General features: G+C 41.7%; 1 protein-coding gene across 8 annotated transcripts in view; it reads left to right on the top strand.

Annotated features, from left to right (window-relative positions):
* The first annotated feature begins 492 nt into the window (after nt 1–492).
* SYT14 (synaptotagmin 14) overlaps nt 493–18,306 on the top strand; it is a 210,480-nt gene continuing 192,666 nt past the window's right edge. For 4 of the 8 annotated variants that reach the window (XM_065589531.1, XM_042855127.2, XM_005301232.5 and 1 more), the window contains exon 1: nt 15,990–16,328. In XM_065589531.1, coding sequence (XP_065445603.1) covers nt 16,316–16,328 — 13 coding nt within the window. In that variant the 5' untranslated portion in view covers nt 15,990–16,315. Of the gene's footprint in view, nt 700–15,989; nt 16,329–16,353; nt 16,455–18,306 lie in introns of those variants that run through there. The other 4 variants (XM_065589527.1, XM_065589526.1, XM_065589530.1 and 1 more) reach the window with 3 other exon arrangements.

Genomic DNA, 18,306 nt, shown 5'->3' with positions numbered 1-18,306 from the left:
GTACATAAAAGAGTTTCTAGAGTCTGGATAGTCAGTTATATTTCAATAACAAAAACTGCCTTTGAGATTAAAAAAAATGTATAGAAACTCCACAGAAATTAGTAAAACACAACAGTAATCAAGTAGTTCCATAATATATCAACAATTTAATGCAGGGTGAAGTAGCTCCTTATGAGATTTTAACCAAAGGAGCTCAACTTGTTTTCTCTAGGGCTAAATGATTTTATTTTGATACAAATGATTAATCAGATCAATTTCTCACTACACAATTTAAAGAGGAAAGGCCAAACCTACCCAAAGTAACACGGATGTAAATCCAAAGTAATTCCACTGAAGTACATTTCTTTTTGGAGAGTGTGATGGGAAGCACTTATCCTGCACTGGACAGGGAAGAGTTAACCCCACATTGTGGGCTGAGGAAGCCATGCTCCCTTGCCCTTGCTGGGAATGTGCCAATTGGAGAAGTAGTATAAAGGGGACAGCTCAGTCTGGGCTGACTGCTGAGGAGGGAGGATGCTTGCTGCAGGCCTCAGCTCTGGAGTTGCAGAAGCCCCAGACTTTGGAAGCCAGAGATGCCGAGACTCAGGCAGATACCCAGATGCCTGCAGACACCCAGGGGAGCTCGGAGTTGCCGGGAGCTACCATGCTGAAGAACCTGGAGACCCCAGAAACGCCTGGATCACTGCTTCAAGGGATATGGTAGGAAGTAGCTTAGGGGGAAGTAGCCACTGTGCTGAGGGATGTCAGTGTGTTTCAGTAGGATCCCTGCTGACTCAGTGATGAATACTCCCACCACTGACAGGGCCCTGGGCTGGGACCCGGTGGAGCAGGGACAGCCCGGGTCCCCCTACCCCGGCTGCCACCACCTCTAGGTGGCAGCTCACTACTCCCCACTGGCCATTAGGCAACACAGCCCTGAGAAAATGGGCAATAATATGGACTCTGGCCATAGGCCACACCGCCCTGAGGAAGAGGGCAGTTATATGGACTCTGGCCATTAGGTAACACTATCCTGAGGGAGAGGGCAATCAAGAGAACTTAGCCACAGGCCTGTTACACCCCTCCCTCCAGTGAACAAAGGGGATAGGGTACACTTTCCCCATGACAGAGAGCCAGCCAGAGCAAAGTCCAGAGTTCAGAGCTGAAAAGGAATGGAGACCCAGAGAATGAGCTCCCAAGAGCAGCAAGTGAAGAAGAGAACTCAGATGTTGGCTAGGAGCAGGGTGTGATTGGTTCTCCCTGGGATGCCACCTAGAACTGGGGTACCACTGAGTCCCCTGACCTACCAGCCTGGGCTCCCTCTACCACTGTACTGCTGTGACAAGCTGCAAAGCCCTCCAGCCTGCACTTTAACCAGCATTCATACAGGTAGGGACACACCCAGCTACAGTTACACGCAGGCTCTCTAACCACCGGCTTCCCAGCCTGGGACCACAAAGCAGTACTGTCCTGCCCTGGTCAAATCTGGCCAGTATATGGGTTTAATACCCGGTCCGTTTCTCCCTCAATGTGAAAAGAACAATGCACACTTGTGGTAAACAAGCAGAGATTTTCCCCAAGCACTCCAGTCAAAGCTAACTGGTTTAGATTAAAACAAAAACAAGTTTATTAACTAAAAAAGATAGATTATAAGTGATAGCAAACAGATTAAAGCAGATTACCTAGTAAATAAACAAAAACACAAACTAAGCTTAATATACTAAATAGATTGGATATGAATTAGCAGATTCTCACCCTGAAAAATGATACAAGCAGGCTGCAGATCCTTAAGGGTCAAGCTGCAATTGCTTTACAGCTTGGAATCCCCAGCTGTGTCATGCACAGGCTAGAAATCCCTTTAACCTGGGCCCAGCACTTCCCCCAGTTCAGTCTTTGTTCCTCAGGTGTTTCCAGAAATCTTCTTGTGTAGGGAATGAAGAACCCCAGATGACGTCACTCCCTGCCTTATATAGCTTTTGCATATGGTGGGAACACTTTGTTCCAAAGCTTGGTTCTCAGACCAGTCTGTGGAAAAATATTGACATCCCAAGATGGAGTCCAGCGTCATGTGGCCTAGTCACATGTCCTTGTAGAGTCATAGCAGCCATCACTCACAGGCTGTCTATAGCGTTCTCAGGAAGGCTCCCCAGGTGGGAGATAAGCTTCTCCCAAGGCCTATTGTTTTCCCTAATGGCTCATTGCCCTGAATAGGCCCTTCCCAATGAGCTCTCTAGACTGAATGCATCTTGTCTAACGGGTGTTACTCAGGGATAACCACATTTGAAGTACAGATACATAGTCAATATTTATAACCTGTATGATACATGCATACAAATAGGCTAATCATATTCAGCAAATCATAAATTTTCTAATAACATCGCACATGATCCATCTTGCATAAAATGCATCATAATTATGCTATAACCATAGCATAATAATATCACTATGAAGAATATGGGTGCAGTGTCACACAGGGAACCAACAACTTGGGGAGAATTGTACCAGAGGACAGTGATGGAGAACACAGCTTTCATCTGGACCACCTTTGGGACTTGCAAACAGCTATCAGAGCTAACAGGGATTGCCAAGGCAGAACAGTTAAACAGATTGTTATCAGAAGTAGAGAGATTCCAGTTGGGGACAATATGCAGCTGAAAAGAAACAAACAAGCTTGAGTATGAGAGAGGCAGAGTGCTAGAACCACTGACAATTGTTGAAAAAGGTCTAATTTGCATCTAATATTGCGACAAAATCTAAACCTACTAACTGGTTCTTTGGATAATTTTCAACTTCTCTAATGAGTCAGAGTATGTTTTTCCCATTTTACATGGTTTGCCTGTTTTTTTTAAAAAAGGGTTTTTCTAAAGATGCAGGTTTTCATAGAAATGGGAACAAATTGTATCAGGTGGAAATAACAAAAATTGAAACTTTGAAATGAAGCCAAATAATAATGTTTATTTAAAAAATCAAAACAGGGAAATTCAGATATAAAAGATACTTTGTGAAAACTAGTTAAGGTTCCTAAGGGACAATTATGCCACACTCAAAACCACAAAAAAACAAAAACAACCCCCCCCCCCCAAAAAAAACAACAGAAAATACAAATTAAACTATATGCATTACATTCTCCCTCATATACTCCCAGCCAGATGCTAACAAACACACACCATCCATTCCTATACCAAATCAACCCTACTCAATCATTGCCAAGGTCTTGTCCAGACAATTTTAACTATGTCCTCTCATGGGATTAATCTTTATTTCCTGCTGTTTGTGATTTTTGAGTCTGGCATTGTCATAAATATAAAGGGAAGGGTAACAACCTTTATGTATGCAGTAACATAAATCCCTCCAGGCCAGAGGTACAGAATTGCTTATCTGTAAGGGGTTAATAAGCTTAGGGTTTTTTCCTGCGGGTCCCCACATCTGTACCTCAGAGTTCAGAGTGGGGAGGGAACCCTGACAGGTATTATTTCCCTTTAGGAACCTTCATCCATCACAACAAATATATGTTTGTAATATTAGAATTGTGAACTATACTGTGTTATTAGTAAATGTTTCTATCCCTGAGGATCCTTGAGCAATGTAGTGTTAGCATTGTGGGGCTCTGTCCATCTCCAGTATGTATATTACTTTGCTTTGCTTCTTATACAGGATTCTTGTGGGGTTTTTATGGCATTTTGCTCATATTAAATATAAGTATAGCAGATACCAAAATCCATATTTAGACCTGTTAATGTAAATGAAATTTCATTTTGGTTTGTATTTGGCCCTAAATACTTAAAAATACTTTACCTGTACATGGAGCTTTATTGCAAAGTGGCTACAGTCTAAACTGCTGATCAGTTTGTTACTAATTTCATCACAAAATACAGCTGGCATTTTGTCTTGGTTCACTTCCCAATTGTCAGGTGTTCTCATCACAAAAACCACCACCACAGTTGGTACCAAATTGCACCTGTATTAGCAGTCTCAGCCTGAGGTGCCTAGGAATGAATTGGCATAGAAACTGAATAGCTCTCTCATTCCTAGAAGTGATCTTCCCTAGTTGCCTGAGAGAGGATGGATTATCCAGTGGCTAGAGAACTAGCCTAGGACTTGGGAGGCTTGACTTCAATGTCCTACTCTTTCTGTGAAAGAGAATGTGTAACCTTGGGCAAGTTGCTTAGAGCTAGATTTATAAAGGTTTTTAGGTTCCTGGTGGGATTTTCAGAAGAGCCTTGATGCCCAGTTCCAACTGAATTATGCTTTACTTGTCCATTCTTTGCCAGATAAAAGAAGTCATTTTTTAAAAACTGCCTTTTTTGGTGCAGCTGACTTCTTACCTGGTGGATGATTAATTGTTTTAACTGAATAGAGCCCTATATTGTTTACACAAAAGAGTAATTATAGTGAGTGCCTCTGCCTGCTATAGCTAGTAAGCTCCACTATAATCCACAATTTTTAGATCCTCATAACTTTCTGGAACATTCACATTTTGAACTGTAATTTTCCATAATTGATCTTAGTGGCAATTTTTTTTATGGAAATTTTGAGCAGAATCCCATCAGCTATTTTTGAATTATGGGAAAGCTGAAACAATCAGATGATTCTCACTGTAAAAAATAAATAAATATTCCACGTCAGCATAATACACATCTGTCTATAAGATGTCTCACTATAAACAAAAACTGATAGAGCATTTTAATAACAAGACATAGAATTACAAATATGTTAACTCAGAAATCAGCAGGGCAGCTTTATATACATTAACCTGAAATAGTTAACTCAATCTCAAATTGTAACTGCATGGCTTTCCTATGTTACAACTCTATCAAACTATATGTTTTACTGCATCAAGTACATTAAGTTTTTACTTCAATTCTGCACAGTAATTTCATAACATGCCTCCAGTGTAGAATTTATGCTATATAGCCTTTGTAATGAAAAGGGCATTCTGACAGTATAAACATATACAAACCTCAGAATGATTCTGTTACATGAAAAGTGCATCCTGTAAAGAAAGGACCAAATTTCTTTGACTTTCAATTCCACAGTGCTGCTTCTCCTGTCAGTCCTGCTGCTCTTTCTGTCTGACTGCCTCTCAGTTACACCAGCAAACATTCTGGCTCAAAGTTCCATTCCATCCCAAGGGGTAGTTTCTGTCTATGTGAGAGTTGCCAGGATACAGATAATTTTATTTATTTGTATTGTGGTAGTACCTAGGAGACAGTCATGGACCAATACCCTTTTGTGGTAGGCACTATACAAACATGGAACAAAAAGACAGTCCCTGCCCCAGAAGTTTACAATCTGAGTATAAGATAGGGGAGTACAAGGAAACAATGAGACAATACTGGTCAGCATGATAGGCAACGTTTTCCTTTAAACCCTTTGCAGATGCCAAATTAGCATTGTTGGGACTGCAGCATCAAAAGTAACTCAATCAAACAGCACAGTTGGCATTTTATTTGCATATACACCACCTATTGCAGAAAATGCTTTAAGCATACAAGGTCTGGCAACTGCAACGGCACCCAGATGGCTGCTAAAGGGACTCAGTGGGTAAATACTCTCTGTCTAATACAGACTAGCAGAGGAACTGGTCTCTGTGAACAAATCTTTGTGAGGTTCCTTTATGCGCAGAGTAGCTACTCAAAGCTCACCCATGTTGTCCAAAGTTTTTGGCTTTGGGCTAATGAGTTATCAGGATGGGAAGAGAGGGAGGCAGAATATACAACGAGACAGTGCACTAAAAACAATGAGACAGACACCAAGAGTGAGAATGAAGGGAGCTGTTTCTTGGCAATCAAGGCTGACCTAGTGGTGTCTTAACTGGGGTTTGGACAAATGTAAAAGCCTGTGTCCAGGGCTGGCTCCAGGCACCAGCTGAGAAAACAGGTGCCTGAGGCAGCCAATACAAAGGGGCGGCACTCCGTCCGCTATTGGTTTTTTGGGCAACTACAACTTCAAGGGTACGTCCAGACTACCCGCCGTATCGGAGAGTAGCGATCGATTTATCGGGGATCGATATATATCGTGTCTCGTTAAGATGCGATGTATCGATTCCCGAACGCACTCCTGTCGACACCGGAACTCCACCGGAGCGAGCGGAGGTAGCGGAGTCGACAGGGGAGCCATGGCCTTCGATCCCGCGCTGTGAGGACCCAAGGTAAATCGATCTAAGATACTTCGACTTCAGCTACGCTATTCACATAGCTGAAGTTGCGTATCTTAGATCGATCCCCCCCCAGTGTAGACCAGCCTGAAAACAATTCTGACACAAACCTTAATGCTAGCTTCATGCATAAACAAACTATTTATTCAACAGAAAAATTCTTAGTCACCAGCATCCAAACAATCATAGCTCTTTCCCTATATATATAACACACACACACACACACACACTACTATGTTAGGGCCTGATTCAGCTTCTGTTGAAGGCGATGGTAGTCTTTCCTTTGATTTTAATACCGATCAATTAATGTGAGTTGGACAATGCCCTTACATACCTTCTTAATATTTTCTATATGGCTAATTGAATATGCACATATATTTGTTCTATGGTGTCAAGTGTGATGGCTTTTTATGACAAGGGCAATTTGTTTTTTTAAATAATGGACATGGTTTTATGAACTGATATATGTTTATATAGTACATCAGTCATACAATTGCTAATCTCCAATATCTGTTTAATTAGAAGTACATGGAATTATTCTTATCTGCAAAAAAAAAAACTATTATAATTTGGATGTGCTTACATACTATGATGAGAGATGTGATTGTGACTTCTTGTGGAGAGGCCAGACCTATTACCTTATTCTTACTCATGTAAAGATTGTATTAAATTTTATGTATAATTTTGAATGGTTGAGATGAATGGTTCATTTAGACTATAAGTATTGTGGATATTTTGTTACAGGATGGGGTAATGGCTGTTTGCATGCTGGCTACTGAGATATGTTTTGTTCAATGGTATGTGTGTGCATGAATTTTGTTAATTTTGTGCCAGAAATGTTTACATAATCTTTGTGTGTGTACATGCATGTGCCCACATGTGTGTAAAAAAGTATGTATTTACTGATATATTTTCTCTTGAATTGCACTTAAAAACCTTAACTGTAACTTAATTCTTTGTTTTGGAACACTATAAAGTAAAGTATACACTGTGGAGTAAGATTTACTTTGGTAATTTGAGCAGGTTTGGCTTTTTATGAGTATACCAGTAAGTTTAATTATCCGTTCTATCTGGGACAAAAGAGTGCTTCGTTACAGGACTTGGATAATGGAGCACTAAATAAAATAACAAAATGCATACAAATTTTAATGTTTTAGTTTATATTTTAAGTTTATATATGTGTGGAAGATAAATGATACTGAAATATTTAGCAATAGGAACTCTGATCATAACTGTTTGTTCATTGCCATAGCTTATAGGCGATTGTTGACCAGTACCAGATCCTCACTGAAAACCTGACCGTAAGGAGTCTAGGATGATGGTAGACGTTAAGTGTTGTTGGAAATGCTCTCTTTATTTTCTCAATTGATTATTCATTAATGCTAAGTTAGACACTGGGCAATAGTTGACCAGATCATTTGCTTCAACAGTCATCTTTTTGAGCACCGATCAAATTATTTCATACTTTATGGTGGCTGGTAGATTGTTCTCACCAAAGTGGGCTAAACAATTTCTGTCAGTAGAGGGAAGCTTTCAGAAGCCACAAGGGACAAAGAATAAGAGCCACAGATATTCACTCAAACTTTCTTTGATATCAACAAAATGCAAATTAGAAGGTATTTTGTTAATGCTCTAATAGGGAACACTTTTCATGGGAAACTAATCTGAATGGACATCAATTTCAGCTCCAGTTGGCAGTGTTCAGAACATTGCTGCCAAAAATTCTTAGCGAAAGATGTAAACTGAGCTCCCAAATCAATTGGGGCATAGCACTGTATCATAATTGTTTCAACCATCTTTTCATTTGCTAGTGCAATAGTGTCCCTGGGAGGAAATTTTTCTGAAGATATGGGAGAAGACAAGTTTTGTCTTGAGCAGGTCTGGTGTTTTCTTTGTTAGTACATTATTTATGATGGTATTGCTAAAGTCTGATATTTTTCAAGTCCCCTTGAACAACCCTTTCCCCTACACTGAGAGGGTTTAGAAATGTACTGTACAGCACATTGTTCTGCTTCTTGCTGGGACTCTGGAAAACTAGAGCTGTGCGGGAACCAGAATTTCAAATCTGCAGAATTTCCTGTGAAATGGAAACTTGCCTTATTTTTTTTTTTTGATTGAGAACAAAAATAAAATTTGGAAATTTCCCACAAGATGAAATTTCTGAAAAAAATTTGGTTTGGGTCAAATGAAATGTTTAATTTTGATTAAATCAAAACATCTCCTTTCAATTTTTATTTATATATAAATATTATTTATATATTGAATTATATATAAGAAATTTTCAATATATAAATAAATAAGAAAATTTCAAAACAAAGTCACTTTGAAATGAAATAGTCAATGCTACATTGACATTTTAGAATGGAATGTTTTGACTTTATCAAAATGTTTTTTTGTTTTTGTTTTCAAAAAAAAAAAAAATTAGTTGAAAGTGACACAATCTATCAGTGCCTGCGAGGTGGGTGGTTGTACCTGGTGGTGAGAGCAGGCATTGAGTCCAGTGGTTAGAGGTGGTTTAAGCAGCCAAGAATCAGAGGCCTGATGCAAGAGCAAAGGGTCAGAGCCAAAGTAAGAAATCCAAGCTGAGGGTCAGAACTGGGTTACCTGGCGTGGAGTGAAATGGAATGGAGTAGAGAAGGTCAGGAACTAGCACAGCCATGGGCAAATGCTTTGACTACCCATTGAACTGCTGCAGCTTGTCTTAAAAACCAGTCTGCTGAGCTGGTACCACTCATAGGTGCCAACTCCGTGGGTGCTCCAGCCCTGGAGCACCCACAGAAAAACATTAGCAGGTGCTTAGCACTCACTGGCAGCCAAGCTCCCCTCTCTCCGCACTGCTGGCGGCCCCCACCAATCAACTCCTCCCCCTCCCTCCCAACACTTCCCGCCTGCCTCAGATCAGCTGTCCTGCAGCGTGCAGGAGGTGCTGGGAGGGAGGGGGAGGAGCGGGGATGAGGTGTGCTTGGGGGAAGGGGGCAGAAGGAGGCAGGGAAGAGGTGGGTGGGGGTGGAGCAGGGGTGGGAAGAGGCAGGGCAGAAAGAGGCAGGGAAGAGGTGGTGTGGGGGCAGGGCCTGAGCAGGGGTTGAACACCCCTGCGGAAAATTAGAAGCCAGTGCCGGTGGTACCACTCAGGTGGTGTAGTCAATTAAGTAGCCTACTACAGGCCAGCTGTGCTCATTAGGTTGCCTGAAGTCTAGCTGTGCTGCAGGCCCTGATTCCTGACACACTCCATCAGGAAGTTTAGATTTAATCAAAATTATATTTTCCAATGGAAAAACATTATGTCATACATTTTTTACTAGCTCTATGGAAGTGTAATTAAACATTGTGCAGTGTACCCATTCTGTCCACGTCTGACAATTAGATATGTCATGTCTCTCTGACATCATGCAATTTTTGTCCCTTATTCTGAACTAGCACATTATTGATCTGCTCTTTAGCCTCTTTGGTTGCTGATACCCTACATTATCAATTGTACCATTACAGCTAATCTTTTCATCTATACTTTCTAAGCTTAGATTCTCTTGCCCTTTAGTCAGTCACTTCTGCTGTAGGTTATGATCATTCATGCCCGGGAATAAAAGAAAGTTAGAACAGATTCTGTATGGAGCATGCATCAGGTGTGCACAGAATCAATTTACAACAAGGGCAAAAGTCAGATAATTCAGTAGAGCCTCTGGGATAATTTATTTGCCATTTTTGATGAAAATTAGTGTGGTGTGCTGCACAAAAGAGCAATTTTTCCCCCTCTTCAAAAAAAAAAAAAAGCGTCCTGGATTCTTCTGGTATTATTCAGAGATGGTAGCAAGATCATATTTACATGTCAAATGATAACATACGCAGTCGCATTAAGGCATTATTTAAAAGCTGTGCTTCAGTCTCCTAAGTAGTTTTGCATATTTGATAGTTTTTCACAATTATTTGCTCATGCTCTTTCAGTGTATGTTGTATTCCCATGTTACTGTTTTGATAATATTTAATGTATGTTAAAATATTTATTATGGGGGAATTGGATTTCTTAAGGGGATATGTAATGAAATACTGAACCATTCACTTACTGTTCCTCTGTACAATCTTGCTCAGATTGGTACTGATCAGGTATTATGATACTTCATGACCCAATACCTCACAATGTTCCAGAGACAGAAGTATCTCCTGTGCTGAAAAGCTGGAAATCTCCCCTTTCCAATGGTACAAAGCTTCCACTGCTAGTTTTGGCAGATAAAGAGGTATAGTTTTACATTCTGTTGGAAGTATAATATAATTTTATTAGTAGCATGACAAAATTACGTAACACAACAGTTTTTGTTGGCATTATTTAGCTGGAAAAGTGTATTTTGGGGGTTGGTATTAGTTAGAAAGTACATTTTTAGCTGTAAAGCCCACATTTATGTAATAGTCCATTTGTGCCATTCACAAACTTTGCACTTCTAGATGTCTGCCTCATATCTCACTGAAATATGAAAATGATTAGGATGGAATTTCACAAAGCTGTCTGGCTACAATCCTTGCAGTTCTGATGTTTACTCTGCCTATCCCCCTTCCTCATCCCACAAAATACAAGAACTCCCATGGATTTCAATGGAAGTTCTTGTAGCCTCTGTTTGTGTGTATTTATGAGAATAGAAAAAATATAGTGCCACATGAATTGATACATTATCAGCCAAATACTAATCCCATTGAAGCCTGTGGAAGTTGTTCACTTACTTTTTCAGTGGAAGCAGGATTTAATCCTATATGTTTTAATAAGAAACTTATTATTTTCATAAGAGCAGAAAGACAACACTCTTTTTTAATAATCCTCTATCTTCTCCCCCATGTGCTCAATCAATAATCCAAACATCACATTACTGGGTATTTTTAGTATTTTCTGTTCTGACAATCTGCATGGCATTCAAACTTCCTTTATGTACAGCCATATGCACTTTGCAAGGAAGAGGACCTTTGTCAGATTGCTTTGTTTGGGTCTCATGTTGCTCTTATTGTAATTCCATTGAATATGATGTGAACAGGATCTGTTCTTTCATGATTTTTTTACTACATTTTATTATAAAGTCATCAGGGTTGTATGTTGCTATGAAACTGATGAATTTGCCAAAAAAACCACAAAATAATACACACTTGCACTAGTTCTGCCCACTAGAAAGCAATGGTACATTACAATGGTACACCTCAAGTCTGCATGCTGGTGGTTAAAACACTATAGAAAAAGAACCGATCCTAAGAAGTAAGCATCAATTTCTATCTATGGTACATATATGGCCCAATCACTATAGCTCTCAAAAGGAAACTGTTGTTGCCATTTTACAGATGGGGAACTGAAGCACAGACAGGTTAAGTGACTTGCTCAAGGTCTCACAGGAAGTCTGTGGTGGAGCAAGGATTTAAACTCTGATCTCCTAAATCCTAGGCTAGTGTCCTAACCACTGGACAATCCTTCCTCTCCTGTTTTACCTTTTCTTATCTCTCATCTATACCTCCTTGTGCTATGATCTCAATAGATCTCACAAACTAAGCAGACTTTGGGGGTTTTCTTACTTGGATAGGAAACCTGTAAGGAAAATCTGTTTGGTGCAGGAAATGTTGTAAGTGATACAGTAAGTGGCACTTTTCCTATTTAACCAATGACCCAGTATGATAAGGGGCTCTGTGCTGTTGAGATGTCATCTTTCATATGCAATGTGAATTTAGGACTTGTCCATTTAATAGTCATTTAAAAAAATCTCCTGGAACATTTTTCAAGTACTGGGATGACACCAGGCCTCAACTCCAATTAGGTAATGGCATTCTGATTATCAAAAATTCCCTTGTAACAGAGAACCTGGAATGGAAACTGAAAGATATCATGTAGTTCTGTTGTGCACTTTCCAAAGGCTTTTTTCATCCCAGAATTGGCTGCGTTTCAATAATGGGTAAAGCAATCCCTATGTAGATAGCTTGTTAAATGCATTGGGACTTATGGGATAAAAAGTGCTCTATAATTTGCTAGTTATTTGAATCATTTTGTCAAGATAGTGTGAGTAAAGGATTTGTCACACACATGGTATTCTCTTTAAGTATTAAACCTATTGCTAACCTATGAATCAGCTTTCAGTTAGTGCATTTGTGGGTCACCGTGCTGTTTTCTCATATAGTTGCTGAAAATCTTATAATAAATTGGCTGCATAATTGTGTATTAATGCCCTCCTTTACAAATGGCAGACTAACATAATCATATATAATAATTAAGGGTAAGATTTTTGTCACAGTAATTTTTAGTAGAAGTCACGGACAGGTCATGGGCAATAAACAAACATTCACAGAAGCGTGTCTGTCCATGACTTTTATTAAAAATAACCCTGACAAAATGGGGTGTATAGGGGTAAAGCACCCACCACTGCTGCCAGTCATAGCAACTGGGAACTGCCAGCCTTGACTGCCCGTGGAGGCTCGGAGCTCCAGGACCGGTGTCTGGGAGTTGCCGGAGCCCCTGCTACAGCTCGAAGCTCCGGGGCCCCCCCACTGTGGTTCGGAGCTTCGGCGGCTTGGAGCTTTGGGCAGGCGCCTGGGAGCTGCAGACTCTTTACTGCTTGTGGGTCTAGGAGCTGGGGGGCCCCGCTCCATAGATTGGAGCTCCAGGGCTGGCAGTTGCTGGGCCCATGCAGCTGAGATCTCTGGAGCCCCCACTAGCTGACAGCTCCAGCCCTGTGGCCCCAGGGCTGAAGCAGAAAATGTCGTGGCGGTCTCCGGAAGTCACGGATTCCATGACTTCTGTGACCTCCGTGACATAATTGTAGCCTTAATAATAATACTCTCAACAAAATGATTGGCTCCTTGGATTTGGCAGAGAGAATTTTACACATCAGCAGATCCTTTATATTATTTTTATAAAGGACAATATGTATTCAGACAAAGTTCAGTTTGTCACAAGCATCCACATTATTTTTAAAAGAAAACTGATTTATATGGCCCAAACAAAGAACTAATTTTGCAGTTTGATTTAAAGCTTTGTCCCTCTTTTAATAACATTACAGTTGAAAAAATAGGACAGTGCTGACCACTACATTATTCTATGATTTAGTGATTTAGTATAAAGATTAAAAAATGTAAACATAGTACATGTGAATGCAAGGTATTAATTTTGACTTGAGCCAGGGATAGTGCTGGCAAGCAGTGTTCATGCTTCCTCGCACATCTCTGCCAATATACTTCTTTGCTGACCTGGAGTGACACCTATTATTTTAGTCCTGGAACTCTTTCCTGAGCAAACAGCTAATTGGGACTGTGTGTGTGGAGATTTTCGGATGTGAAAAAATGGGGACTGGGATGACACTTGCAGTCACCATTTTACTTGTGACCCAAGCAACAATTAACTCACAGCCTCCAGAGGAAGGATTACCACTCATCTAAATTTGTCCAACGAGACAAACTTGTGTGTCACATCATATTAATGGTGTGTAAGCATGTGACAATGGGATGACTATTTGCAGGCCACCCACAAATTTGGGATGATTTATTAATGTCTTTCAAACTGGAGCCCAGATCTGTGGGGGTAGATTCCTATACCCAGCAGGAGCCCCACTGAAGTCAGTGCGTTATGTGACATGACATTACCCCAACAAAATGAAGATACTGCTAGAAAAAATATGAATAACCACCTTAACAGAGGTGAAAAGTACTTGGATCCCATAACCAGCCATACAATATAGTCAAACAAGGTGGTTGTTAAGAACAAGTCAAATTGCATGGAAGTTCTTAGGGATTTGAGCTCTGGTCAAGTGAAAAATTCTCTAAGTTATACTCTATTCTTCCTACAGCACCAAACCAAGCCCTTCACAGCCTCTTTTTAAGGATTTTCTGAAAGTTCAAAACAAATTATTATCAGATAATCAGAGATGAACTCAGTCTCTCCTAGGATCAAACTCAGATAAAAATAGTACCCAGGCTAACAGTTCAAATGAAAGAAGGCATGGAGACAGTGTGGTGTGATTAAAACAGGAAATATTTAGGAAGAAAGTGTATGTAGCATTATTTGGTGATAACCATTAGTCAAAATTATCTGTTTTTTGTTGTTGTTGTGTGTTTGTTTTTTCCAATTTTAAAAAAGGCACAAAAATAAATTTAAAGAGGAAATAAGTTAACGTTGATAGATATATGGAAAGCTACCTGAGGGTCGATATAGGACGGTGAATGGATGAGGAGTTAAGAATTTTTCCTTACGTCTCCTGTTGTGTCTGTGATTAGGAGAATTGAAGTAAATATTATAGACAGTTCAGATGGTGACACCTATAATAAAGGTTCCCTGACACTTTCCATTATAAGACACTGTTTACAGTTGCTGATAACTTGGCTAAACGTAAATCATTTGAGTTGAAATTTTACATGTTGGGTGTCTGCCTCAGGCTTTTTAAAAAAAATTGAAGCTAACATGGTTCAGCTGTTTCAGAGAGTGATGTTAGGGGAAATTATGTTGTTTTGCCTTCGTTTAAAAAAATTCTTACAATGGTTTAGCTGCGAAGATCTAGTGACTCCATGATTTAGAGCAGGGACTTGAAATTTGACAGGGATGTACTTGTGCCAGAGGTGTGACTTTTAGTGCCCCTGTGAAAATTTGCCCAAGTTATAAACCACTAAAAATCTCAGTTCTCACATGCTCAGAGACTCAGATTTTGTCAGGTACAGTCTCTGAACATCCATCTGCAATGAGCATGGTCCATCCCTTCATACACATCAATCGGCCTATGCATGTGTCATCCCTACATAGCAACTGAATATACTCTGGCCTTGGGCTGTAGGAGCTGAGCAGGACTTTGCCTGCAGTTACTCCTTCTGGCTGCTACCAGCTGTAGTGCTGGGCACAGGAATGGAGAGCAGGGAGACTGTATCTCTTTTTGCTCTCAATACTCCCTCTGCTGAAAAGGGGGTAAACAGTGAAGTGGCAAAGTTTGCAGATGATACAAAATTACTCAAGATAGTGAGGCGTGCAAAGTTACAAAGGGATTTCACAAAACTGGGTGACTGGGAAACAAAATGGCAGATGAAATTCAATGCAGGTAAATGCAAAGTAATGTACATTGGAAAACATAATCCCCAACTATACATACAAAATGATGAGGTCTAAATTAGCTGTTACCACTCAAGAAAGAGATCTTGGAGTCACTGTGGATAGTTCTCTAAAAACATCTGCTCAATGTGCAGTGGCAGTCTGTGATCTCAGACACATCTTTACCTAGTGCATAAAGCTCATGTGCTCACATGCTTAAAGTTACTGTGGTGTATGTAAAATTGGGAATTTATTTACATTTTAAGTCTTTTTGTTTTCTATATGCATAGTTTTTTAAACAAATAAAACTTCAAAAACCTGGACAACTGTATGGGTTTCCATTTGAAAATATACCATTTTTAACAATAACTGTAATGTTTTTAAAATTTCAAGGATTGGGGATTGGTCCTGCTTAGAGCAGGGGGTTGGACTAAATGACCTCCTAAGGTCCCTTCCAACCCTGACAGTCTATGATCGGCTATTGATACCAGATGAGCAAAATTTCAAAATTCTGCCTATTTCGGATGGGAAAAAATTCTGCCTTTGCTGGAAAAAAAAAATCAAGTAACTGCCTTTGGTAGTTGGGGAAGAATATATATGCCCTTTATGCCAAATTTTAAATGGACCAAATCGTGACCCTACTGAACGCTCAGGCAAAATTCCCATCCCGCTGTAGCGTGCTCAGGATTTGGGCCCCGATTCCTTGGCTGCGCAGCAGAAACGACCATTGTGCTCCCTACCAGGGCCAAATCCTGCTTCCTTTGGAGTCACTGGCACAAACCCCGTTGACTTCCCTGGGCTCGGGATGAGGCCCTGGCAGGCAGCCAGGGCAGAGCAGGGGGTGGAAGAGCGCAAGGCTTAGCGCAGCAGCAGGATGGGACGCAGGCGGCCTCTGACAGCGGCAGTCGCGAACCAGGGCGGCGACGGCCGTTGGCTTCGGGACGGTGTCGACCGCCGCCACCCAACTGCCGCTCTTTCGAATCTGGGCGCGCCTGTGGCTCGGGGAAAGGAGGCGGAGTCACGCGCAGCTCCACTGCCCTGGCACGCGCCATTCTCCCGCCCCTTTTAGGCCCCCCCCGTTGCTTCTTTCTTCCAGCCTCTGCCTGTCGGTGTGTCTCCTGCGTGCGCTGCACTTGGTACGGCCCACCTGGAAGATCATGGCGATTGATGGTAAGTAGGCCAATAACGGGCTCCCCTCCTCCTGAACATCCCCCTCCCACCGGACAGCGGGCGTGGGGAGCAGGGGGCTCCCCTGGGCTGGGGAACAGCGGGGGGAGGGGCTGACTCCCCACTCAGGTAAATAATCCCTGGCAAAGCGGGACGGTGGTACCCGGGTGGCCGGCCGGCTGAGCGGTGGGGCTGGCTGCAGCCTGTGGTGCCAGGTGTCTGTGGCTGCAGCGGGGCAGCTACCCCAGAGGCGGCTGGGGACGCGGGGGAAGAGGGGGGGTGCTGTTCCCTCCCGGGCCTCTCCCCACCCTGTTGTGTCTGCGCCGAGGAGTCTGACTAGGTAAATACATAATCCCGGGGGTGCCGGGCAGCTGCCCCGGGCGGGCGTTGCCGAGGTCTCCGCCTGGGGCGGGGTGAAGCCTCCCCTCGCTGCACACTCCGCTGTCGCTGGGTGCGGGCTGTGAGAAGGCGGAGACTAGCCCTGGTTCTGAGCGCCCCCCACCGGGGTGCGAGGCTGCTCGGGCTGCGGCGGGGCCGGGGCGGGGCGGCAGTGGGGTTTGGCTGGTGTCCGCGCAGAGCGGGAGATGCTGTCGGGACGCAGCCTGTGGGGGGCTGCCTCTGTTTTCAAGCCCATTGGAATGAGAGGCTCAGGTTTCAATCACAGAGATTGTGGATCGCATCGAAACCCAGGCAGCATAACCCCCCCCCCCATCTTCCTCCCTGGAGAGACTTCATCAGGTGCTTTAAAACTCATTCCCCAAAGGATGGAGTCTCCTTCTTTCTCCCTGCTGCCCAGGGAGTGAGACTTGCAGGGCTGTCTGTGTCTGCTCCAGGTTTTTTACACTCATCACTTTTTTTTTTTTAAAGGAGTGAGGGTCTAGTGGGTACTTGGGAGGACAAGGGATGATAGACACTTGTTGGTCCTGTTGGAAGATGACCATCTGTTTACAAAGGGGTGCCACTTCTGAATCAGCAGTTTGTTTTGAAACCTCATTCAATCTTGAGAAAAATTATAAATGTAATAAAAAACTAACAAACCCCAAACTCTAATTTCCAGTGAAAGAGACTGTAAAGGTACACTGTCAATTTAAAAACGTTTTTGTCAGATTTTTTTTCCCTTACTGTAGCTGAAAGAAGCTATCATTTAAAAAACAAATTCCGAAACTATTTATTAGTTTGGTTATTTTGTACATTTGCCAGCACTTTAGTCAGTTTCACTGTCACAGGGTAGGGGCTTGGCTTCCTATAGCAGTGGAAGTTGCTTTATGCAAGCAGATTCCAGTGCCCACACAGAGTCAAGGAGGTGCTGTGTGCATGCAGGGGTTTACCCGCATGGAGTAGCTTGCAAGATAGGAACCTGAATTGTTCAGCTTCTCCCATGCTGAAAAGCCCCCTTTAAATAGCAGTGGAGCAAAAATCCCTTCTCAGATATCTTTTTTGGGGGAGGGGGGGTGGAGGTGAGGGGAAGAAAGAAACCAGGATTTACTATATAATAATATAAAGGATGTGCTATCATTAATTGGAATCTTTTAAATTAGTCACTAAAAAAAATGAAGTTGACAGTGTCCTTTAAAACAGTGCCTTAACTTTTATCCCTAAAATGGAGAATCTCCTCCAAATGCATGAGAGCTTATTGGGTCTGAAGATATTTTTTTTATCACCCTTTGAATTCTATATTTGAAATCTATTTTTGAAAGATGAGTGGTAGGAAGAAGAAGACTACTACTAAAAACATTAAAAAACAAAAAAGATTCAGACTTTAAAAAGTGCTCACTACCTGCAGTAGGGGCCAGTGTTTCAAAAGAGCTCGGTTTCCACTTGGACACTTAAATAAAGTGGCCTAAAAGGGAGCTGAGCTCTTCTGAAAATCTCACACAAATCCCATTATGAAATTAAGCAGCTAAGTATTGATTTAATTCTCTTGGTCAAGGCAGGAATTGAAATGAATTTCATTACTATAGGCTGTAGCAACAGTGTAGCA

This window comes from Chrysemys picta, chromosome 3 (genome assembly GCF_011386835.1).
Source record: "Chrysemys picta bellii isolate R12L10 chromosome 3, ASM1138683v2, whole genome shotgun sequence".
Taxonomy (NCBI): Eukaryota; Metazoa; Chordata; order Testudines; family Emydidae; genus Chrysemys; species Chrysemys picta.
The sequence above is the reverse complement of the archived record's forward strand: the minus strand, read 5'-3'. Positions and strand labels throughout refer to the sequence as shown.